The sequence below is a fragment of the Harpegnathos saltator genome, unplaced genomic scaffold (genome assembly GCF_003227715.2).
Source record: "Harpegnathos saltator strain DR-91 unplaced genomic scaffold, Hsal_v8.6 scaffold213, whole genome shotgun sequence".
Taxonomy (NCBI): Eukaryota; Metazoa; Arthropoda; class Insecta; order Hymenoptera; family Formicidae; genus Harpegnathos; species Harpegnathos saltator.
This window is the reverse complement of record NW_020229999.1, coordinates 252094-277015: the sequence shown is the minus strand read 5'-3', so window position 1 is coordinate 277015 and position 24922 is coordinate 252094. Positions and strand designations below refer to the sequence as shown.

The 24922-nt window shown below is 46.4% G+C and overlaps 2 protein-coding genes across 2 annotated transcripts in view; one reads left to right on the top strand and one right to left on the bottom strand.

The window, feature by feature from the left end:
- The window catches only part of LOC105184765 (uncharacterized), a 55807-nt gene extending 37849 nt beyond the window's left edge, over window positions 1-17958 (top strand). Inside the window, exons 3-4 of the mRNA XM_025298317.1 lie at window positions 17495-17615; window positions 17791-17958. Of these exons, the coding sequence (XP_025154102.1) occupies window positions 17495-17615; window positions 17791-17918 (249 nt within the window). The 3' untranslated portion in view covers window positions 17919-17958. The remainder of the gene's footprint in view (window positions 1-17494; window positions 17616-17790) is intronic.
- The window catches only part of LOC112588422 (uncharacterized), a 127459-nt gene that overhangs the window by 27339 nt on the left and 75198 nt on the right, over window positions 1-24922 (bottom strand). Inside the window, exon 4 of the mRNA XM_025298316.1 lies at window positions 4010-4122. Coding sequence (XP_025154101.1) covers window positions 4087-4122 — 36 coding nt within the window. The 3' untranslated portion in view covers window positions 4010-4086. The remainder of the gene's footprint in view (window positions 1-4009; window positions 4123-24922) is intronic.

Sequence of the window (24922 nt, the reverse complement as noted above, 5' to 3'; positions counted from 1 at the left end):
GAGAAAGCGGGAAGTGGTCTGCATTTTCACGCGTTTCTCGAGATTGTGCATAAACTTTTTCCGACACGTGAAACGACTGGACTCGATTGGCTCGTCCGAACTTTATGGACGAGATTTGAAATGATGAAGGGTTATGATTGAAAAGAGATTCATTGACATGTACGTGAACTCGTCGACGCCCCGAATTGGACAGTTTGATGGTCGGCCTTTCCCTCCCCATCCCCTCTTTCCCCCTGCTGAACAACAAGTGGTGGTCAATTTATTTTGTATTTTTTACCGGGACGCATCGAGGACCCTGCAACACGATTATGTTTGAAGGATCGTTATGCATTCCTCGCGGTGTTACGGCGAAAATCGCAGACGCTATATCGCGTTGGCGCGATTGGTCGTGTATCGAATTACGTTATTTTTCGCACAACCGAAGAACTCGATATTGCATTAGGCTAATTCGCTCTCATCGGCAATAAACGCGATTGCGGATTTTGTATACAGCACTGCCGAATAGATGGAGGTAGAGAGATGGACCGACGAACTGTTGGATGGATGGATGGACGGATCGTTTTGGCAGAATTACGAATTCTCTCCCGAATTATGCTTGCGGGTACATCGCTCATATCGCTGTCCTCGATATAGATTTCACCGTGTGTGTGTGTGTGTTTGGTCGGGAATAACTGGAGTTTTAACTGATTAATCGACACTTCAGTGTTTATACGGCGCGCAATCACATTAAAAAATATCGGGCAGTAATTTCGCATCAAACGGTCGACCTGAACAACGACTTAACCGATTAAAACATTCGTCGCACCGTTTCCACCGAGACAAGAGAGACTCTTTCGTCGTGCGCGCGCGCGCGTACTGAGATGAAAAAGCAGCGGCAAACACGAACAGAAAGTAATTGAAGAAACGTAATAATTCAAGGGAGACAGAGGTAAGATTAATTTTTAGTCTCGCGTTACACAAGGGCCAGTGTTTGAAAGTTCGGCGAGCGAAAGAATCCTCCCAGAGAGACACCGTAAGTGTGCGCGCGCGCGCACGCGAACGACATTCTTTTCCTCCGTGTACGGAGGACGCGCACCGGGTGGTTGCGGAAGACGGCATGCGGAAACGTCGGCTCATAAAACTTTCAGCTGCAGCGACCGCAGGATTGCCGCTCGGCAAAGGAGAAGCGAGAGCCCGGAGTGAGGGGGAGAGAGAGAGAGAGAGAGAGAGGGAGACCGAGAGAGAGAGAGGGGGGGGGAGAGAGAGAGAGAGAGAGAGAGAGAGAGAGAGAGAGAGAGAGAGAGAGAGGAGATTCGTACGTCACCGCGCGCTGTAATACGCGGGCGCATTTTCGAGCTGACTAATTGCAGCGTTATAATTACACGAGGGGCTAATGCGCGCTTACACGGACCGGTAGATATTCGCATTTTGGCGTGAGTCTCCGTTCCTGTCCATTTCTCCCTCCTTCCCCCCTCCTCTCTCTCTCTCTCTCTCTCTCTCTCTCTCTCTCTCTCCTACTCTCGCACACACCCTCTCCATTTCTCTCCATCCATCTGCCCTCTTTCTCCGTTTATCCTTTGGCCCCGTATTAGGCTAATGTAACTGTAACTATGCGCCGGCCGTTACGGCGCGAAGAATTAAGCGGTATCAAAGTGTGAGCATAAATCTAATTATACAGAGGCGGGGCGGTATCGTGGCGTGCCGCCACTTGTAACGTTGCGCGGACGTTGTAAACCCGCCAGGCCAGGCCGCGGTCGGGGCAAACACGCGCGCGCTCGCGCGACGTGTAAGTTCGCGTGTAATTAATTAAACGCGAGATGACAGACACTTCGCCGTCCCTCGCTCGCGCATGCTTTAATAGCTCCTTTAGCCGGGCGTCGCGTATACGGCGCCGGGAACTTCGGGACAATATAGTTCACGTATCAGAAAATGTAACGGAGGCGTCGCGATGGCGCTCGTCGCTTGTTAGCGGCGCACGGAGCAGCGTAATCACACACTCAACGGGATTAAGGCGGCAGACTCCGAAAGCTGCTGCGAGTCCTGCGGTGAGTCCTTTCGCCGGTATTTACTTTTGCGCCGGCAGCGGCTTGCAGAAAGCGACTGTTTTCCCTAAGCCCGGCCACGGTAATTCCGTACAATTCCCGTCCGTCAGTCAATGGAAATGTGTTTCATTGATGAAATATTCGGGATCGTTTCGTTATCAATGGGATGAGTGTAAAAATAAAGATGACGTCCGTTTATATTTAGGTCTACGCGACTACGCCACACGCGCGCCTTTCTGTTTCTTTAACGCTCTCGTTTTCTCTCTTGCCCTCTCTCTCTCTCTCTCTCTCTCTCTCTCTCTCTCTCTCTCTCTCTCTCTCTCTCTCTCTCTCTCTCTCTCTCTCTCTCTCTCTCTCTCTCTCTCTCTCTCTCTCCTTCTCTCTTCCTCTCCCTGGTACACATTTAACTTCAAGGAAATCAGTTGCTTGCAACCACGTAACGTTCTATCTTCGTGACCTTGAGAGAGCATCTCTCGACGTGCGCTCCGAGTTTCGTCGTCACACTTGATCGCCGTACTATCTTCGATCAATCTAAAAAAAGGATTCCTATATTGATCCCACATCGGATAGCACGTGTCCCGTCGGCGCTCGTCTTCGTTCTCGGATGGGGGAATTTTAATAACATCAAGTATAATCCCTTATAGCGGCGGATCGATAATGGTGAGTTAGGCCGGCGGAGCCGGAGGATTCTTTTATTGACGGCTCCGAACTCGGTATCTATGCATGTATTCAGGTTAATGCCCCAGCTGTTGCCCGTCGATACACCACGTCCCTAGAACTTTGGCAGCTCGTGCACGCGATATATTCACGTTATTAAAGATGCGTCTCGAGTCTCGAGTATCCGCGATCCCACGAAGACAATGATGGTCGTTTCGCAGAGTCCGAAGAAAAGAGTCTCGCGTCGCGTCGCGGAATCGCGGAAAACGAATATTATGCGCGAGCGCGCGCAGACACACACATAAACACACACACACACACACACACACAGATACACATACTTTCGAAAAGCGGCCCCTAAAAGCGTCGTTAGCGGTAAAAGCATCGATAATGTACGGCGTGACGTACGAAAACGTTCACGTTGCCGGCCGTAATCTAATATTACTCGGCAAACTTCGCCTCCGGGGTCACTCGCGCCAGTTTAACGTGAAATATTTTGTTGCTCCTGCGACTGTGCACTATCTCTTTATTGACTTCTGGAGTTTAGCTACGCCGCGCTGCACTTTTAACGAGTCGCGCAACCGGCCACATACGTGAGCCCGCGCCGCCGGCTTCCCGGCCGCAATCTCGGGACTCGTTTGCTGTAACTACTGTTTCGCTTTTGTGTCCTGCGTCCGTGTACGTGCGCACGCTCGCTCGCTCGCTTGCGCTTCCGCGATATGTACACACCGCCTTGTGAATTGTAAAGTCCGCAGGAATTGCGCAATGTTGTATTATTGCGGGGATTTTTATTTTCTCTCTCTCTCTCTTTCTAGCGCGCGCGCGCGCACGCGTTCTTCCGCCGGGTGATTCAAAAAATGCAGAGACCTGGAAATTAGACGCGTGGATTATGCGGTCGCGAAGACATAGGTATTCATTAAAAGCCGAGGAATATAAGCGGCGAGAGGTGACTCGGAGATTTAAGATGTTTTCATTTATGCGGCGTAACCACGCGAAAGTTTTAATACGATTCGGCGACGGAATTTTGTCCGCGCAGATGGGGGAATAAGAATTTCTGTCTTTGCGCGATAATTCAGTGAGACGGAATTTTACCGTGCGTGTTTTATGCTTTCGTACGTTCAGCCCGGTCCACCCGTCGCGGATCCACACGTACCGATCCCCGAAATTCACTGGTCGCCGAGTGACGATACGGTAATTCAATCGCGAAATTTTGCACGACGTCACGCGTGTAATCTCGCGCCATCGCGAAGCGACGCTGGATTATACGAAGCATACAATTTGGTTAGGGGATTATTAGGAGTTCGCTACGTTCAACAAGTGTTTCAACCGACCTGAGCTTAGAATTGGCCCACAGGGATCCAATCTATGCACTGTTTATATGTTGATGACCACCATCGCTGCGCCGGGTTTATGAAGTGATTGCGTTCCTTGATCGTTGACGAACCTGCAACACAGGAAAACGCACGTTCTTAGATTAAACGCGTTTGCACATACACTGAGGGTTGTATAGATATTGTGTAGAATTATCGAAATATTTATACAAATTGTGGCGGATATCTGACATTTCAATACCGACGGCACCGAGCGAATGAAAGTTTCACTTCTGATCGGGTGACAACGAGATGTTACCTTAAGCACCTCAAGTGCTGCGCTGCTCTAAGATTTGCTCAAGTGATAATTTTCTAATCATGAAAAGAGAATAGAGAAAAACAAAGAAAGTGAGAAGGAAAGCGATTCGCTTGAAGATACAATTTCTGCTCCATGGCACAATGGCGGACACGAAATTACGCGGGGGATGAGTCACGCTCCGGACTTGCGCGAGAAGTCGGTCCACTCTCTTCATTCTTTCTGCACGATTTATGACGGAATCGAGTAAAATTTCCGACCATTCCCGCGACAATGATATATAATGGTTTCTATTCTAATTGCGAGCGCGCGTGAGCGTCATCGAGAAATTGGATTTGCACGCGCCAAACTAGCCTGAAATGGACGGTCTTACGGCGGATCCATTTAGACCCATGTTCAAATTACTGAGGCGTGTTGGACCATCGGAATTGAACGTATTGGATTTTCGGACGAAGCCGTGCAATTCGACGAGCACGGAAGTCAGCGTAGCGTCGCGCTAAGGCGTACGTTCGCATTCGCACGCTCGTCTCTCGCAGTCGAAGCACCCGACACCTCATACTAGTCGATCGTTACTACCCTCGCGCGCCGTTAGCGGCAACGATGGCGGCCATCGCAGAACGTCCGGCGCTTCTCCGTCCCGGCGTCGGAGGGGAGGATTCGTTTCTGTAATTGATAGCGAAACGTACGGCTGACTGTCGACTCTCTTACGTGCAAGCGCTTTTATGTGCGGCACTGGTGGCGCGTGTAAAAAAGGGGAGAGCTCGAACGTGACCCGTTAAATTTATATTCCGCTAAGTGCACGCGCGAGTACCGCACGTGGTGCGCGTGGTAGACGCGAAACGTCCGTCGAAATTGCGCCCACGGTACTGTGTCTCTCTTTTTCTCTTCTTCCTTTTTTTTTTAACCCCTCTCTCTCTCTCTCTCTCTCTCTCTCTCTCTCTCTCTCTCTCTCTCTCTCTCTCTCCCTCTTCTGCCGAATGCAGCGAAAATGTGAACGACGGGCGGACTAAGACGATGCGCGTTTAATGAAAAGCTGCGCGCGACAGAGACTCTCAAAGCTGCGCTCGCGGCTCACCGGCGTGCTGGCGAACTTTCGCTAACGTTGCGGTTGGCAGACACACCGGGAGGACTCGCGGCGTGGCCGAGAATTTTTCGACGACCTATATACGGGAAACTTTTCCGCGCGCAACTTTTCCCGGACGTTTTCGACCGGCGGCCGGCGATCGTACGCTCCATTTTTGCGGGTCGGGCTTTATCGTGTGACGTAGCGCGCTCGCACGTGAAAAAAGATAACGATAAGGTATCGGCTCCTGTATATTAAAATATACTCTTGTCTCGGGTCGGTGTATATAAAATGAAGGAAACGCGCCGTTCACGAGGCGGGTAAGTGTCGTTTTACGATCTGCTTTGAGTCACACTGGTCACGGTACGATGTTTAAATTTAGATTTACTGAAACGGGAAGAATCCGTAATTTAGTCATTTTATTCTGGGTGCTGGGTAAATTTTGCAAAGACCATACCTCGATGTATATATGTAACACATCACTCAATAAGTTCGTAGGATGACATATAAATGGCGCTACTATCGACAAATCCATATGATTTTTAGGAAGTACTAACCTTCAAATGATACGTGTCAAAATTTCATGACAATCGGACGTTTAGTTCAAAAGTTACAGTGGTTTTAATGACGCACGACGTCGACTCGTTTTAGCAACGCGTCGACGATTCAGCGGGCTGTGTGGAGCTGTTTCAGCGTGATAAAAAGGATTTTTTGATGCGGTATGTGACAATGGATGAAACATGGATCCATCACTACACTCCAGAGTCAAATCGGCAGGGAAAGCTCCAGGGAAAGAGATTCGGCTCCAATGAAGAAGTGATTGCCGAAACTGAAGCCTTGTCATGACATTGAAGTCCGATTGTCATGAAATTTTGACACATATCATTTGAAAGTTAGTACTTCCTAAAAATCATATGGATTTGTCAATAGTAACGCCATTTATATGTCATCCTACGAACTTATTGAGTGATGTGTTATATATATATATATCACGATTTCTTACAATTAATAACACGTTAACTACTACTCGGAATTGAACTTGATTAAATATTATTGCTTACGTCACGTTTGTTTCTTATATAGTACACGTGGAAATGCAATTAGTGGTTGGCAAAGCATGCGCGCGTTTGTACCTCGAAAGAAAGAATCTGGAAGACCTAAAAGAGTAAATGCCGTAGCGAAAGAATCAGTAGAAATAGATAGTTGCGGTCAGCCCGGCAACGGTAAAAGAAACAGTAGAAAACGCCAGTTACGGTCAGACAGCCAGTGTTGGCTAGAGGTTTCTTACATATTCTCTTGTTTTATTCTTATTATGTGTTAAGAGTATACGTTTCTCTTATGTATTATACACAAGAATGCAATTAGCGATTGGCGAAAGACGCGCGCATTCGTGCGTTAAAGAAAAGAATCTGCAAGGGAGCAAGTGCTGTGGAAGTAGAAACTGGTAGAAAGACAGTTACGGTCGGATCCTTTCGCGGTCCGAAAAAGACTCGGTAGAAAATGACAGTCGTGGTCAGAGCAGCAGAGGGGAAAAGAGAGACAGTGGAAAAAGATTGTTGTGGCCGGACCCGCCGATGTTGGCAGAGCGGGGCTTCTTAGCTTAGATTTCTTTCTACAATTCTGCCCGACCGCGCTATGATTTATATCCAACGACTTGACACAGGGTATATTTACGGCCTAGAAAACACGAGATATTCGCGCAACGTTTCTGAGATTCGTTAGAAATACATATGCAGGAGCATTATCAAGAGAGCGGCGCGGGAGTGGCGCGTTGCGCCACATTGCACGTGTACACTTCATTATACGCGACCACTCTCTGTTGTAATGCTGCTTCAGAGATGTAGATATATCGCCTGAATCAGAGCACTGCCTTGTCGGAATAACTATTCATACCAAAACTAAGAACGGGCGAGAATTTCGCGCCAGGCTTAAAATCACGCTCGTGTAAGTTCTCTGTAACGTAAGTCGCGGTTTTCGAGGATTACAAACGCGTTAGTCGATTGCGCTCTTACATTAGAGATGCTCTGTCCCTTTCTCTCTCGATGTTCCTGCGAAATCTACGGGTTATTTCTCTCTCTCTCCCCCCCCTCCCTCTCTCTCTCTCTCTCTCTCTCTCTCTCGAAGTGTGCGAGAGCACTCGCGATATTATCAATATTTTAAAATAATAACGTGGTAACGACAGCGAAACGTTTTCTCGTGAAAAAGTAAATTAAGCTCGCTTCGAAAGAGCGTTTAAATTATTAATCTTTCAATTTTTCAGGTACATTTTTGCTTTCGTTTTGTTGCACGAGAAAAGCGATGAAGATCTTAAATTTTCCATAAACATAAACTCTACGCGCCCTTAAAATTATTTATCTTGGTATTATATTTTCATGCAATGCCGCACGTTTAAAAAGCCATAGCAAAGTTTCGTCGGCGGATTGTAATTTGCTCTTTGCATTTGAATTCCGAGAGAGACGCCAAGCTTAACCATTTTAATGACCGGCAATAAGATATTTACAACGAACTTGGTAATAAGATACTTTATTCTAAGGAGCATCGAGTCAGTTTAAGTAATGCTATAACAGCCTGCGAACGTTGAAGCGAGCATTTATAACCACGCGGCTGTGTATGTATATGCATCCCCGCTCGGGAATCCAGCAGAAAGAAGGGATTATGGGGAGAAACCGACGGTTTTGTTAAAGTAGAACTCTCTGAGATGACCCAATTCTGAAAAAAGGGAGAAGCTTATAGTCTTTGAGAATTGTCATACGTTTCCCGTGACGACGTCGCGTCATTACAGCATTTCATAATCGTCACAATGGAACGTCACGTAGGAGCGATCTTATGAGAAGTAAACAAAAAAAGGAGAAAGAAAGAAAGAAAGAAAGAAAGAAAGAAAGAAAGAAGATCCGCCCAGTAGAGATAATAGAAAAAAACGTGTGAGCCGTTCTCTCTCCCTTGCGCGCAAGCTGAGAATTGAGTTTGGCACGCGCGATGTCTCTCCCCTTTAAGTTCTTGGAGCCGAGGAGGCAGCTATTTCGATAATTAGTCCTGCAAAATAATTAGCACCTGCGCCGCGGGGCGTTCTTTCGGGAATTATGGGAGGGCCGTTTCGCCGTTCTTTAGTCGAATAATTCACACGGACGGGCGCTTCGGCCGTTCTCCCGTTACCTCTCAGGTAACACGTTGCAGGAGGTCCTTGCGAGCTGCCATAGAAATTCCTTTCGCATACCGCTTCCGTCATAAATTAGAGATCCACAATACCCGCTCGTGCAAAGCCACTTAAACCCGAAGAGGCTCTTCGAGAGGGTCTTCGAATAACGCGGAATATCCTCGAAGGATATCCCCGCCATGCTGCGATCTGAGATGCACGTCAATATGTAGTAATACGCCGTCGCTCGTTCCTTATATTCACTCGTCCTTTTTGGATCTATCTAAGATTAATCGAACGTCTAAAACCGCCGTATTCTCACATCGCGGTCGCGAAGACGTCGCACGAGCGACAGCTTTTCCTTTCCCGATTTTCGTCCTTTTCTGAAAACGCAGTGTGAGCTCGTTACACCGTTACCGTCAGTTAACTTTACTTTTATTTGATCAAGGAGAGAGAGAGAGAGAGAGAGAGAGAGAGAGAGAGAGAGAGAGAGAGAGAGAGAGAGAACGAGAGTTATATATAATCTGTAGTTAAAATTCATCCGATCCTTATCTCTTTTACAACTTTAATTTCTGGGTGAGAAACGCGCGGGGAGTCGACAGAGGTACGATGAAAATTAATCGTTTCCCTGTTTCTCTCGGTTCTCTCGGGCCGGAAAAGAGACTAATGCTTGCTTAAGAGTTACGTCCCGCGGTTAATCGAAATAAATCGGTCATATGCAAATCGGATCCATTCGCTCGGAACTGAAAGTCGACGGGTCGCTCGGCCGCGTAATTCGCGCGACGGCCCGAGAACTATTTTACAAGCGCGACTTACATCCACGCGGAAAGAGGGAGGGGTTAATTGCATGGGTCCTGTTTTCGCATTGACTTTCCAATGAGCTTTCTTCGGTGAGCGTTTAATCGCCGAATTATCTTAATTAGCGTATTATCAACATCGACGCCAACGCGAGCCATTACCGGCAGAAATCCCCGAACGAAGGTAAGCGCGAACTTGTTAGTAAGTTCATAACGTTCCTGCTAATTACGATACTTCGCCTAATTAAAACCGCGTATTTAGCGGGAGTTTGCCTGTCGCGGCTTGTGTAGCGAGCCCAGCTATTGTTTCGACAACGAAGCTGTTGGTTCACCGACACTCGCTATTTTAAGTACATCGACGAGCTACTTCCTCGCTAAGGCGGAACCAGCTGGTGACCGGGGGGAAGGGAGGGGGATTTATCGACTAGCGAATTAAGAGACCGTGAAAAACAGGAAAAGAAAGAGAAAGAGGGGGGTTGGAGGAGAGACAGAGAGGGAGTCGTGGTGGTACATCCTGTAACGGCGAACGCGTTTCTTCCGCTGCTCTTTTCGTGAAATTCGCGAGAGAATTAATCGCGCGGACGGACAGCGATCGTGTTCGCGCGAACGGACACGGAAACGTCGTCGGTCGGTCGGTCAGTCGGACGACGAGCTGACCGCTCCGCCTGCGCAATCGTGACGTCGGCGGAAACTTCGTGCAAGTAGATTCCGCCACGTGTGGTGAGCGGGCGAGTGAGCGAACGCTTTGTCGGTTTCCTTCCTTCCTTCCTCGTCGGCGAGTAATCCAAGCGAAGCCGTGTCAGTCGGAGAAAAAAGTCTCTCGCAGTCTCTCCCCCATTTTTCCGCCGGATAGCGGCATCGGTCGCCGCCCGGCCGACGTTTGTTTATCGCCGGAGCTTTCGCGAACTTCCGGCGAATTTAGAATTCGCGCCCTTTTATTAAATGTTCTTCCCGCTCGAAATTCTACGGTTATGTTACGATCGCGTATTTCACGTTATTCATACAAGGGGATCGCGGTCCTATCGTCCCAGGGGGGGTTCTGGCGGTTCATCGCTCGTGGCTTCGATGCTTCATATGCCGAGGAGGCGCAGAGTGCCGCCTCGGCTGAGTCGTTCTCATTTACGAGTAAATGCGCACTTACGTTTTACGAGAAACGACATTTTATTCCGCGAATATATTTCCCTTACTCGCGGCGCAGAGAAGGTAGCCCCGTGTGTTGGGGGTGTAATTTCGCGTTACGATCGGGACTTCCGTCTGGTTAACGCGCGAATTATACCGCGCGCGCGCGCTTCATCCTTCTATAAATCAATTATTCCTTCCCCGACCTGGCCCCCGATTAAGCTTCGGTTGCCTCGCCAACCGTTTTACCTGAAAACCGTTCGCCTTTTTTTTTAACCGTAGGATATATTCGTCGAAGGTTACTTTGAATCTGCGGATATCATCTAGAAGTGAAGTTTAATTGTGGAGTCGCGGGGGAGGCGTTCTATCTTTCCTCGCGACGTCGTGAGACTTCCCGAGCTGATGAATCTTTCTTAGCAATTCCGTTTCTAAATTTATTCGATTCATTACGCCGAGCGGTGAGCGGTCCTATATATTTACGGCGGCAATATATCAAATAGTCGATTAAGCAATTTAGACACCGCCGCCTTGGGGATGCCGCGAACAGACCGTGGAAATTATATTTAACACTTTTGCGAGAGGCAATTAACTGTATTGTCAGATAGAAAAGTTCGAATTATACGCATTTATCATTCTTACCACATTTGTACGTTTCAATTAGAGCGCAGTACAGTTTATTAATGAATATTATATTGACGCACTCTGTAACGTTCATTATATATCAGCGTGTAATATTAATTGTAATTTCGTAATTACATGCAATTTGTCTTTGGTATTTATTAATTATCGCTCAATTGTCCCATAATTTATATTTCGCATAATCGCGCCATTCTTCGCGGTCGCGCGCTTTAACGCGGAAAAATTGGCCCGTAGAGCGAATAATTCACGATTCCGCTTTTGATGTAACTCGCTCAAGATGCCGGCCTATTTGCACGCTCCTATCCCAATAGCCGCTTTGCTTTCAGCCGCTGTGGGCATTATGAAAAAACTTCCTCGTGATCTTCTGCAAATTTGTCCGTTCGGAAGTTTTTGCTTGCATAAAACGCGCTCGGCTTTTCGAACGACGCGCGCGCGTTCTGCGTAGATCGAAACTTTGAGGCTGTCAAGTTTGTCAATAACAATAACAACACCTGATTCGATTTACGCGTTGGTATTCGTAAATTTATAGCGCGTTCCGTGTTATTTTGCTGACTCAAAAAAGAAGAGGAAGCATAGCATTTAGATCTTGAGAGAATCGGAGGAAGATCAGAAAAATTCTCCGCTCCGCGTGAGACGATTGTTGCGAATATGAAGTCATCGTATAGGAGAATGACAAGCGCTATAAAAAATATCGAGGCACAACAGCAGCAATTTTTTCATGCACAGTGTAAAGTCACCGAGTGCAGAGCACCTACAAACAATAGAAATCCCATAGAACTCTACAGCTGACGCGTTCCCGAAACTGAATTCTCGCCGGTAAACCGCGAACTCGCGATACGTGTTTACAGAAATAAGTTTATGAGACGCCGGAATAGAAATTTCATATGTAATGAAACGAACAACCGGATGTAGGTTGTTCCTTACACGCGTATGGCGCTATAAAATATCGCATAAAGAAGGAAAGTTATACAAGCCAATGACGCTCGTTGGCGGTCGGGTTCTCGGCGGCGGGTGGGGGGGGGGAGGGATGTTTGCGAGCGCGCTTGCCGCGCGGGGTCGATGTGTCCCATCGCCCATTTTTCAGTCGCCGCGGTAACCGACCAACCGGCTGTTGTGTTCTCAACATTTCTCCGGCAATTTCTTACGGTTCCGCACGTATCATAAAAAGGCGGGGCGCCCTAATTTTGCGTGACGTATGTACGCCAGAATTCTCGGATTCTCCCGTGGAAATCCGCGCCGAGACATTCGCCGAGATGTCGGCATGACGAATATAACGGGCGTTTCGCGAGATTTAGATGTGCATATAAAATCCCTAAGTGCCTTCCCCTCTCTATCCCTCTTCCTCTTATTCTCCCTCGTATTTAATCATGGCGCGAGAACTCATTATTGCGGAAAGGTAATCCCGCGTCGAACTACTTCAATCGTCGCGACGTTCTTTATCGTCGCCGCTATTTCATTCAATCACACGCAATTACGGTTCTAATTACCGCGTGAACGTAACGGTAATGACTTGGCCGGTAAATACGTCGATTCAACGCGTAGCCATAAAAAAAAGAAAGAAATAAGGAAAAGAGAAAGAAGAGGAAGAAAAAGAGAAAACGATCCACGTTGATTCATCTCTATAGAGATTAATTTAGAGATATTATGCCGTAATCACCATTACGCGACCATATTTTTCCCGCGGGGTCGACCGGACGGGCGCGAAAAATTCTTGAATAAATATACTATGCATGCTAACTAAGCTCCTTCATTCTTTGTGCCGCGTGGCGTGAAAAAAAAAATTACAGGTCATCTACCGTCCGGTAGACAACGAGGATTTTTATTAATCTCGCCGAGACGGGCCGCGTTATCCGCGCTTAACTGATGGCGCGACGCAATTTTAAAATAACAACCGTGTTAAGGGAGAATATTGTCTTGGCGACGAGGCGGAATAAAGAAGGCGGGCGAAGTAGAAATAGAAGAAGAGGAAGTACATGTAGTAAACAGAAGCGAGGATAAACGTTTAAAGCCCGCTTGTTTACGTATAACTCGCTATCCTTCATAAATCGAAATTCCATTACCGCATAATCCGCTCCCTTCGACTTTAATCCTTCACTCACGGGCGATCGCGGATTAACAAATCGCCGCGCTCCTGGCGCGGCGTAACACCTCCATTCGCAAGGGGAGGCGAAGAAAAAAGACAAGAGCTAAAGAATGGAAAGTAAATAAGGCGAGAGAATAAAGAACTCGCGTGAGCGGCGCGAGCGCAAACTGCTCGATGAGTCGCCCTCCCACAACGGCTAAGGAGAGGAGAGACTCGTTGATTTCGCGCACTAATTATAACTTGGCCATTCTTACGTGAATGAGCGAAAGCCTGGCGATATCTCGAGGCGCGTCGACAGGCGCGCCGACAGACGCGCTGACCCGGAAGAGCGGCAAACTTGATTGAATGCTCGCGGGATGTTGAACTCCAGACATGAGACTTTCGTCTCATCGCGGCCGAAGCGTCCCGGATATCATCTGCTTTTCTCTCTCTCTCTCTCTCTCTCTCTCTCTCTCTCTCTCTCTCTCTCGCGATTCGTGATGTTAGCTATGAGACAAGATGATTAGCTATGAGATGAGATAACTTTTCGGTACAAGAACGGGATGAGAAAGCGCCCGTGTGTGCACGAGCCTCGATAAGTGATACGTTATCTGCCCTTAATATTTGCCGGATATAGCGTACGTAGAGTCGTAAATCTCGACGGAGCCGGGTACGCGGGCCGAATATGCGGGAAGCAGCGCCGGGGAATATCAGTTTAGCTTTATATTCCGATGAAGCGCGCCGCGCGTATTACGCCGCTCGTGGTTTACGGCGATGGAATGAGCCGACTCGGGCAGATTTCAACGTTGCAACGGCGGCAACCCTCGCCGGGGAGCAAGTGCTCTCTCGCTCTCTCTCTCTCTCTCTCTCTCTCTCTCTCTCTCTCTCTCTTTCTACGAGTGGAACGCGCACGTGTGGGTGCGACTGGGGGGGGGGAGGGGGCGTACGTGTGAGTGCACTCGTACGGGGTTGCGCCGGCCACGCTGAAGGAGGCAGATTGCCCGACCGTGCGCGTCGGACTGGCGCGGCTTTTTTACAAGCACACTCGCTTCCGGTCATATCGCGGATAAAGCGAAAAAATATGCACGTGTTTGGGAAGATGTATAGGGTGTAAGGGAATAGAAACGCGCACCAACTCGACGTCGAGATACGGCGCGAGAGTAATTCCGCGCGGCATGCGCGCGCGTTAATATCTCGCGAGACTTGAACCCGAAAACGCGTAACTCGCTCGCGCTCGCGCGCTCGACTCGGCTTTTTACAGGGCCTCCGCTAATTGTTGTTGAACGCTGAAAAATAACTCTTTCGCCTTGTTTCGCCAGTGAAAGAATATCCCCCTAAGATAATCCCTTTTATCACGCTGTCCCTTTCATCCCTGCCGCACCGTGGAATTACGCGGGTGGTATCTCGTTGATTCTCATTTATTCGTACTCGCGCGAACAGCGCGAGTGAGACGAACGAGCGATTCATTTTCTCGTTACAATGTAACTCCCGAAGAGAAGTTATTCACGCACGTTTATCTTTGATTGCAAAGTCTACCGGAAATAGGAAGATTTACATCGGGCGCTCGCGCACAGAATGGTTCGAAATTAAAAACTTGCATTTATGACATAAACTTGTGCGTCTCTCGATACGAAAGTTATGATCGTTATTCAGCTGCGTGCAACGAACGAGCGAATCAGGGAGAGAGAGAGAGAGAGAGAGAGAGAGAGAGAGAGAGAGAGAGAGAGAGTCGAAAATGCGATCGCATCGTCATTCGTCTTTCGGCCCTCTGCGGCCATGGCGGCAATGTCCGTTCTGGCGTTTCTACCGGCGGCGCTTGTAAATCACAGCGTGAAACAAGAAAATATGGATCAATAGTCCGCGTGTGCAACATTGTGCGTGCGTCGCTTCGCGAGTCCGGCGTGTTCGATATGCTCTGCATGTTGTAATTTTCACGCCGTATAATAGCGCGTGTATGATGACGTGGAATGTTCTCTCGCGTTCGCGCGCGCGTGGCATATAAAGATGCCGAACACCCTTCTTCTTCTTGCACGAACGGCGTTTGCACACACGCGTGTTCGCCGCTCGAACATATTAATTTACCATCTCGGTGGAGCTACTAAATCATTAGAACGTCGGAAAACGTGTGCCGCTAGTCGAGAGAGGAGAGTGTGTTTTCGGAAAACGGCTCGTACAATGCGCTCTCGGGATTCTACAGCGCACAAAAGTGTGCATATGTGCGTGTGCAAGTGGACGGGACGCGAGGCTAGGGGAGGGGGGGGATCACTTGTGTACCACGTAAATATCACGGGGATGACTTGCGGTACTTGCGTCATTTTCGAAATAATGAATGATTTTCATATACGCGCATCTGTCGACAATCACGTCGGGAACTCGTGCATGAAAATGATCTCATCACATGGGAAGAATGGAGTTAGCCGTTGTCGATAAACCCGTTATTATGCTTAAAGCGGAACGTATTAATTTTTGTAACGATCGGTGTCCTAATGGCACGCGATTACTCGGCCTTGATGAAGTCTTACGGTATTATTATATCGAGTCATGAGCCGCTTCGTGTGCTTAAGGAGGACGCGATGAACGTTTAGTGCAAAACGTATCGTTACATATGCTGTTCACGTTTGAAAGTGCGGTTTTAATGCATATAAATGCAGCCGTTGCTCCGGGAACGTGCATAATTCATTTTGTGCCTTTTATCAACCTTTCCACTTCTGTATTGTAATATACATATATATATATATATATATATGTATCCATGAATTCTGCGATAATAATACTTTTCAACGATGTGCTCGATGCACCCTCCGCCACTTTTGTTTCGTAATTTATATACGCGCGCGGTATGCTTGACGTAAAAATGGTACTATAAATATAGGAGAAACGAATATCGCGCGCGCGTGCGCGCGCGTGCGCGCGCTCGCGTAAAACGTACCGTGTAGGCATTAAATTGCACGATTTTCGCATTCCGTTTTTTTTCTCCTCGTACGAGCGCCACGCGCACGATCGCATCGGATAGCTGTATCGAAATTTTCACGTCGTACACGTAATTACACTTATGTTTTAATCGCGTTTAATCGCAACATGTTATCTTAAATTTAAATCCCTCATTTATAAACGGTACTTCGACGAAACATCGAGGCCCAAAGGAAGCTGTCCGAATTAGAACGTTTTAGCTACTTTCATCCATTTTTTTTTCTTTTTTTTTAATATATAATTCGAGCACGTGCAAATATTAATAACACCTCGATCGTAATTGCAGAGATGACATTTTCCAGCGACCTTTAAACATTTTTCGCCGCGTGCGCGAATTTATGAGAGTCGCTTTAAGGGAGAGGACGGTTCGCAGGAAATACTCGAGATATTTGACGATACAGTTGACCTAGAATGCCATTAGCTAAGATAATTAACGATTGAGAGAGACGAGAAGACGGCGCACGATGGCAGTTGAGGGTTAGCGAGAACTAAATAGGCAAGTGGAAGTTGAGAGGAGAGGAGAATCGAGGTTAATCGAACATTCGGTACCGAGGAATTAACTAGGATAATAAGAGACTGATACCCGGGGCTTGTTTCAATTTTAATCAAAAGAATCCCCGCGGCCGCGTACGTGTATCGCCGGCTCAAAAAGAATTAACCCTGCAATTAATCACCCGTGCCAGCGTACGATCGCGTCCGACTATCGCCGAATTCCCGCGCCGCGCATACCTCCCGTGCGTGCGCGCGCGCGCGCGCGCGTGTGTGTGTGTGTGTATGAGAGCATTAGTTAAACAAAATGCACTATTAAATCACGTTAGTCACCGTTCATCAGCCGTTCAATCATTTGCGCAGCACTTTTTCTCGTTTACATTAAAATGCGCATTTCAATATCTTTCCCTGGAAATTCGTACTTCAAGCCGTTGATGGCACGATTTCGGTTAACACATCGAGGAAAAACAAAAAAACAACACGCGTAGAGGATACAGTACACGATGTTGATATTATGAGGTAGCGTGCGTCGAATAGTTTCAAAACAAAGTAAAACTCGCGCCGGCGGTGGAACAACACGCACTCGCTCGAGCGTCTCGGTCAATGACAGACGTTTCGTTCCGCGTCGCGCGCGGTCTTTCTCTTCCCTAAATCGGTCCAATTGGTCGTAAGATGTATCACGGTAATCGGTACGTGCGATTAATGTGTGCCGGGAATATCATTAGCAGCAGCACCCCGCCATCGAAATGGTAATTATCGCATTCCGTTGTTATTAGAGATTTCAAAGGGTTTCAAATCTCGCGTTCTCTCGTTAGCTCGCGTCAGCGAATTCCAATTCGCGTGTTCTCGATTCATCCGCGAGCAAAATATCTATCTCTATTATTTTAGCTAATCGGAAAAACTGCTGTTGTGTTTCAGATCTGGCGAGGATTATCGGTGATAGGATTGGCCCACATCGCGAGTGACAAGTGGAGTTCTGGTGGAAATGCGGATGCCGCACCGGAGGATCCGGTTCGGGCAGAGCAGCGTCGACTCGAAGGTAAGCTCAAAGACACGCTACGCTTATCTATTTAGCCCTTTGTTCTTGAAACCCGGGACGTAAATCCAGGGTTAGTATGATTTTTCACGTCAAAGGGCCTCAGTTCGTTTGTTTGTTAATCCGAATCTCTGTATACGATTAATGCAGTTGCATCTTTTTCTTTTCTTTGCTTCAGATTGGATCATATTGCGAGGCCAGCTGGAAATGCGAATGCCGCACCGGAGGATCCGGTTCGGGCCGAGCAGGGTTAGCTCGAAGGTAAGTTTCAAGACTCGCTATGCTTTCTTTAGCCTTTTGTTATAAAATAACGAGATGTAAACAACATGAGATTCGTATCACAAAGAGTTAATCCTCGTCCGTTTGTTACATTTTATCCTTGAGTATAACGTAAACAGCGGATAAACTCCGTCGGAACTATGGAACGTTTGATGTTGAAACAGTTAGATTATTGAGAACGAGTTAAACGAGGAAAATAAACAGATGTCAGTTGAATAGATTCGGTGACCGAAACTATTATTCTGACTGTTAGTTATTATCCGTGAGTCTCCGATCAGTATTTAACAATATATCATTGATAATCACGTTTTAAATAATACTATTCGCTGGCATTAACGTGGACCAATAGAGGAAGTCTCTTGGACCATTCGGCAACGAATATTTAAGAGCAACCACCAGGAAAAGGAGACACTCTTTCTCTCGGTCTTGGTTCGCTTACGCTTTTGTTTTATTACGTTTTTGTCACGATTTTTTTAATACGATAAATATATATTATCGTTAAATTACTACGGGTGCGTGTCACTTTTTCCACCGTGCGATTTCGTCGGCATTTCTTTGGATCGCGACGGTCTTTTTAACCTTACTTAATAACTAACGTAATTATATTTTCTTTCTGTTCCAGATCTTGTAGCCGAACGTGGCTGGCCCTGACTTCCGTCGGTTGGTGAGTCACAAATTTGAAAAGAAATTAATATGAAACTAAAAATTTTTAATGCCGGGTTTATTAAAAAAAAAAACCCCGGGAAGAGAGGTGGTGGATTTTTATGAAATTTAATGGAGATAATGCGATATATTTTGATTATTGCATGTGGGATTTTTCTCGAAGCAGTAAGAGGATCGTGTTTTCAAATATCTATATCGCATAATAAATACTTGTAATGTTGAATTAAATTTTATAATATGTAAGTGTTTTATTTTATACATTCTTATAATTTGTTTAAATTATCGATTTGTTTAAACTGCGATCCTCTTGTTGCTTCAATTGGTATATAATTGCATATTATACATATTTGACACGAGACTATATCGTCTCCATTGAAGCGCACTAGAATTGCGCCACCGTGAGCGAAACTTGCGATCACTTCGCCCTTGAAAAATATCCGCGTCTACCGCGGTCGTTTATGTTGTTTACATTTCTCACGCGTATATTTACGTCGCGAATAAAGTCAGTTTTTTGCGAGTAGAGATCGTTAATGTGTATCGTTGAAGAAATACAAAATAACTGATTGCATTAGTGTCCCAATTTCCAGTTAATTTCCAATTAAATAATTACATTACTATCAGAGAAAGTCAAAATTTATTAAAGAAATTTTTCAATCAGCTGATTCTATATAGTATTCGTTACAGTTTGCTCGTATACGCGATGATAAACTTTACGATCGCCACGGTTTCCATTCTTTGTTTACGTTTGCGTTACGACTTTCTGCTTATTCTTTGCTCGCATATCACTTGCCTTCAAAATAAAAGTAAAGTTTTCGGTTACGTTAAAATTCTTCGTATTTAATTCGAAAATTAACTTCGCGAATAATTGAAATAAACTTCGCAACAATATACGGAGTTGTCTTCGCAACAACATGCGGAGTTGTCTTCGCAATAATATGCGGAGTTGTCTTCGCAACAATATGCGGAGTTGTCTTCGCAACAATATGCGGAGTTGTCTTCGCAACAATATGCGGAGTTGTCTTCGCAACAATATGCGGAGTTGTCTTCGCAACAATATGCGGAGTTGTCTTCGCAACAGTATGCTAAACTATCTTCGCAAAAAAATTTCGTATGACGTTGATCGTTTCATGCCACCATTATGACCGATTTTCAAATCGTGTTGCTCTGTTTCGCGAATGTGTTTAAAGATGAAAGTATGTGGAAGACATTCTTTAAATGAATTGGTATATTTCGATTTCGATTTTATCTCGTTGATCACATTCGTAGATTTCGTTCCGATATAAGTCAAAGTATCTCGCCGATACTACCGAGATTACGCATTTATTACGCGTTATTAAAATGTGAATACTTATCGCGTCTCGTCGCGTCGCGACGCGAAAGTAAATAAGTGCACCTGGATACTGTATCTGGACTGGAGACGTGATAGACCTGGCTGGACATCGCTGGACCGCGCAAGACATCAATGAATTTTGTCGACTATTAGTGAGTGATAAAATTCACAACGCTCACGAAGCGTTATATTACATAGTGCATGAGTAGAAATCGCATTGATCTCCGACATTTATAATATTACTCGAGTCGAAATTCGGATTCTACTAAAAGTCACGCAGTGCTTCTAATATAATAGCTCTTGAGTTGCAATGTTTCATGTGCAATTTGCCAAGACACTGTTTCACTTTAATTTTGCTTTGTCACTGCACCGAGTCAAAATTTAAATCTTTATCCTTCTTCTATGTTCTTGGACATATATGACTTTAACTTTATCTCTACAATTCTTTATTTTCTCTTGTCCGTTTAAAATTTCTATAAATTTTCTTATTGAAATGTTTACATAATTAAAAAGGAATAAATATAGATTAAGGGAAAAACATATCATTTAATATTTATTGGTTATTCACGTATATATATTTTCTTATTTATTTCCTATATTTAATTTTTAATACATGTTGATTGCCACGTTGATTCGATAAAAGATCACAAAAGACCGATATTACGTACTTGAGATACTGCTGCGTTTCTTTAATTTACACGTTTAATTATTTGCATATATAACAAATTAGATATATAGTATGGCTATCATAAAGCTAATAGTGACGAACTAATAAGAACTAATATATATTATGAATTTTATTTATTTATCGTAACTTCATCTGTTCGAAGTTTGGTTAAGCGAAATTATTAATAGAAATTTGCGTTGCAGTCAACCTGTTAATGTAGAACCAAATTTTCGACTCGGGTTATTATAATGATAATGATGATGATTATATTCAATATCAATGTCAATGATGATAATATATAATGATGAGATATTATAATACTATTATACTATGATTATGACTATATTTATGAAAATAATGGATATTGATGAAATATTATAACATTATTTTATTACGATTGATATTATGATTATGATATAATGTGATTGATATGCTATTTTGATACTCTGATATAATTATGCGTCATGTTATTTTCAAATGATTTCATATTCGAATAATGCGTATATATATATACGGGATAATTATGTTATCTGCTCATTCAAGTCCGCATATGCGGATTATCCGGATAATCCGGATCTTAATATTAAAAGTTAACGGGTATGAATTTTCACACGAATATGGTGACTCGCGTGTCATTTCTACACTATTGTCTCTCTCCAACGGGTCCAATTTACTAAACTAATTAATAAAACTAAATGTGTGACTTAAACGCGATACCAGGCGTTTTATATTGAGTTGTTAGGCGACGCGAAATAGAGAGGTCAGAAAAACGGTCCGAAGTTCCTCGGAGAAGCGACAATAGCCCGCCGTCATCCTGACGTGGTTTTGTTACCGTGATTGATGCATGAGGCCGGTTCACCTCGTAGAAGGCTACGACTAGGTGAGGAAAGCGTACCAGGCGGCCACCGTCGTGCGTCTTTCAGACTCTCGCGAGAATAAGACCTTTTAAAAGCGCCGACCAAGGACGCTCTAAAAGCATAGACTGACCCTGTTCTTTTATTTTTTATTCCTCTTTTTAGAATAATGCCGCGCGCGCGCGCACGCGACATTTTGAGAAGAAAAACGACGTGCATTATCGTGTTTAGTAAACTCTCCGCTCTCTTTTGCGTGCACGCGCGCGCACACGATACAAAGAGGAAGTGGAAAGTAGGAAGGAGCGTGCAAGTTCGCGGCAAGGACATTAGCCGGCTCTACATTTTGTGCAATATCATAAATCTTTTTGGTCGTTATTGCTTTCTTCCCATAATTCCGCTATCGCCGTCGCGAACTTTGCAATCGGCTTAAAGCGAGAAAGCGCGGCCCGTACGCGTAGCGAACGCCATTTCCATAAATATTCGATCGATCGTAATTATGAATACTTCCCGGGAAATGATTTCCATCGCACTCGCGCGCGCTCCGTAATTCCACGTGCGATCTACAATCCGCGCCACCTTGTGTTACGCTCCCTTTCCCCTCCCCTTCCCCCAACCAGCTCGCCTCAGCCTTTGTCGCGAGAGCTCACTCTTTTCCGAAGGTGGGAAAACCCCGAGCGATTGCCATCTTTTAGGCACGAAATCAATTTGTCGTCAATTCGAGCCGATTCGCATTTCCGACCCCGCGATAGAAGTTTGCTCGTTATAAACATCGGACAGATTGCTAGTGCTCGCGCGCGCGCGATTTAGCCGCGCTTTAGTGACGGTGATATGACACGTGTACGCGGGTGCGTTCTTGCGCGGTATTTCCCGACATTCAAGTTTTTCCCAATCGTCGGAGCGATTTGTCAATCGCCGGTAATTTGCACGAGCAATTCGTTAAGTCGCGCGCAGCGCGTAGCTTCCGCGAACTAACTAACGACGCGTCGTCTCTCGATGGCCTTCGCTGCGAACACCATATGCCGACACATTTATCCCGCGACGCGGTTACCGTAACGCGACAAGTTGACAGTGCTGGAATAACGCGGATGTAAATTTTTCGACGCGGATGTTTGTTTACCATTAACGACGACGAGAGAGGGATTCTCGTCTCTCGTCTGTCTACGGAGAAGAAGGCTGCCTCTGTATACGTACATGTATATGTAGAGATACCTTTTCCTCCTGCCGGAATTTAAATGGGGAATTACGGTCTTGTCAGCTCTATCTTCCTCCCATCTAAATTCTATCCTTTCATATCGGCGGGAGATTAAGCAGGGAAAGATTATATCCGGCTCGAATTGCGGGTTGTCCGCGGCGGTGGACGTGTTACTCGTTAGGACGTCTTATTTCCGCGCGGAGTGGAGCCGCTCGATAAACGCAGCAGCCGAATCGCACGGCATTATCCGATAACAACGCGGCAGCGCTGCTGCCGATCGCATCGGCCGATCGCCGACACACTGCGACGACCACACCACACTGCATTTTCGCAGTCGCTCTCGCGATCGCTTCGCGCGGATTCAATTAGCCCTCAGGAACGGTCGTGCCAGTTCTGTATTTCAGACCGAACAAATATGTGCATTACCGCGCGGCAGTGTGTGCTTGTCATTTGCACGGAATTACATTAATTTACCCCGCGGACGCAAGCCGTCCGGAATTTGTGGCCCCGAAAGACCCCGGCGCTGGCAGGTTACCCGTCGTTTATGCGCGACACTTTTTAAGTCCCGAGAAAAGAGCCCGACGTGTCGTAATTGTACCTTTTGCGCTACGCCGTTTGCTGAGAGACAGAGCGACAGAGAGAGAGAGAGAGAGAGAGAGAGAGAGAGAGAGAGATAGATAGGATAGGGGGGGAAGGAAAGAGAGAACGCTCTGAAGAATTCCATCGCGCGCCGATCACGCGAGGTCCAAACAGGACTAAATGGGATCCGTGTCGAGAAACTTCATTCGTGTTTCTCTCAACGCGATGCAATTTTCCGGTTAAACGTGCGATAATCCTTACGAGAGTTACCACACTGAGCTCTCTCTCTCTCTCTCTCTCTCTCTCTCTCTCTGAAGCCGCGTTATATCGAATCACCGCAACGTCGTAACGATCACGTAAATATAACGTCCGGCTTACAGAGTGTCCGCCAATTATGTTACACGCGGAAATTTATGTCACCGCGGCGGCGGCGCGGCGGGGACGAAATTAAACACACTCGCGGGGGAGACAGAAGAGGGGCGCCTCTCAAGCTGTCAACCGGCGTGTCAAGTAGCGGCTGTTCGAATGATTGAACAGCGCTCGCGCGCGCAGTCTTAATCTTCGATAAACGCATTTATACAAACGCAACGTTTAAGCAACGTTTACTGTCTAATATTCGGCTGTAGCCGAAGCGGAGCGGCCGCAAATGCGCTTAAATCGTTAATGATCGGCCCCGTGCACATCGGACGCACACGTTAGGGAATAATTCATTTATAGCCGCGCTGGATTAGGATTGCTTGAGGGGCGCTCGAGATTAATCCGTCGTTAATGCGCAATTGACCTACAATCAAAAGCAGGACCGCGACATCTGTAACATATAAGAGGTCAGCTGCAATCGACTCGGCTAACGGCGATGCGAACGCCGGAGGATTTATGCGGGGGTTAAGCAACACGCCGTGGAATCCCGGTCGCTTCGTTACACCTTATACGCGCCAAACGATGCGAATATTCGCGAATGAATGCTATAATTATCGCGGCCTCACCGCGCGCACTCTGTTGCCAACCCTTGCAGTCGGTCTCGGTCTTCGACGTTGATTAAGTGAGAGCGCCAAGTTGCACGACAGAGAGAGAGAGAGAGAGAGAGAGAGAGAGAGAGAGAGAGAGAGAGAGAGAGAGTTACTTTCCCGTCCGCGTCGTGAAACGCTTTTACGCGCGGGCGCGTGATGCGTAATCAAGTCCGTGTGTTAATTGCGCTCGCGTTACACGCTGCGATTACATTATATTGCACCCGCGCCAACGAAACGATAAATAAATAAATAGCTTTTTCTCCTTCGGGGATCTCTCGAGTACGACTTCGTTTCTCTCTCTCTCTCTCTCTCTCTCTCTCTCTCTCTCTGTCGCGGGGATTTTAAATTCATCTTCGAGAGTAACGACGCGCGATTATATCGATTTCTCGAGGATCGTCGAGCTCTCTCAGGCCATCTCCGCGCGTCCGTTTCTCCGAGTTTACACGCGCCGCGCCTGTAACTCAGTATTATCGCGATACCGCGCATCGTAAAATTCCGATTTCGTGCCGCGTGGAGGGCTCGTGGAGAGTAGGAAGCTCGGGATTCTCCGACTTCAATAAAAGCGCATACGAAGCACTCGCGCGTCTTGGAGCGTGCGCGAGTAGCGCCCACGTATGTACCTATTACATTGCTCCTTTGTACGCCAGTCGATCTCGCGAACGAGTGAGCCGTAGCCGATTTTTCCTGCAGCCTTTAAGCACGCGAGACGTAAATGTCAGCGTTCGTTGCGAATGACGCG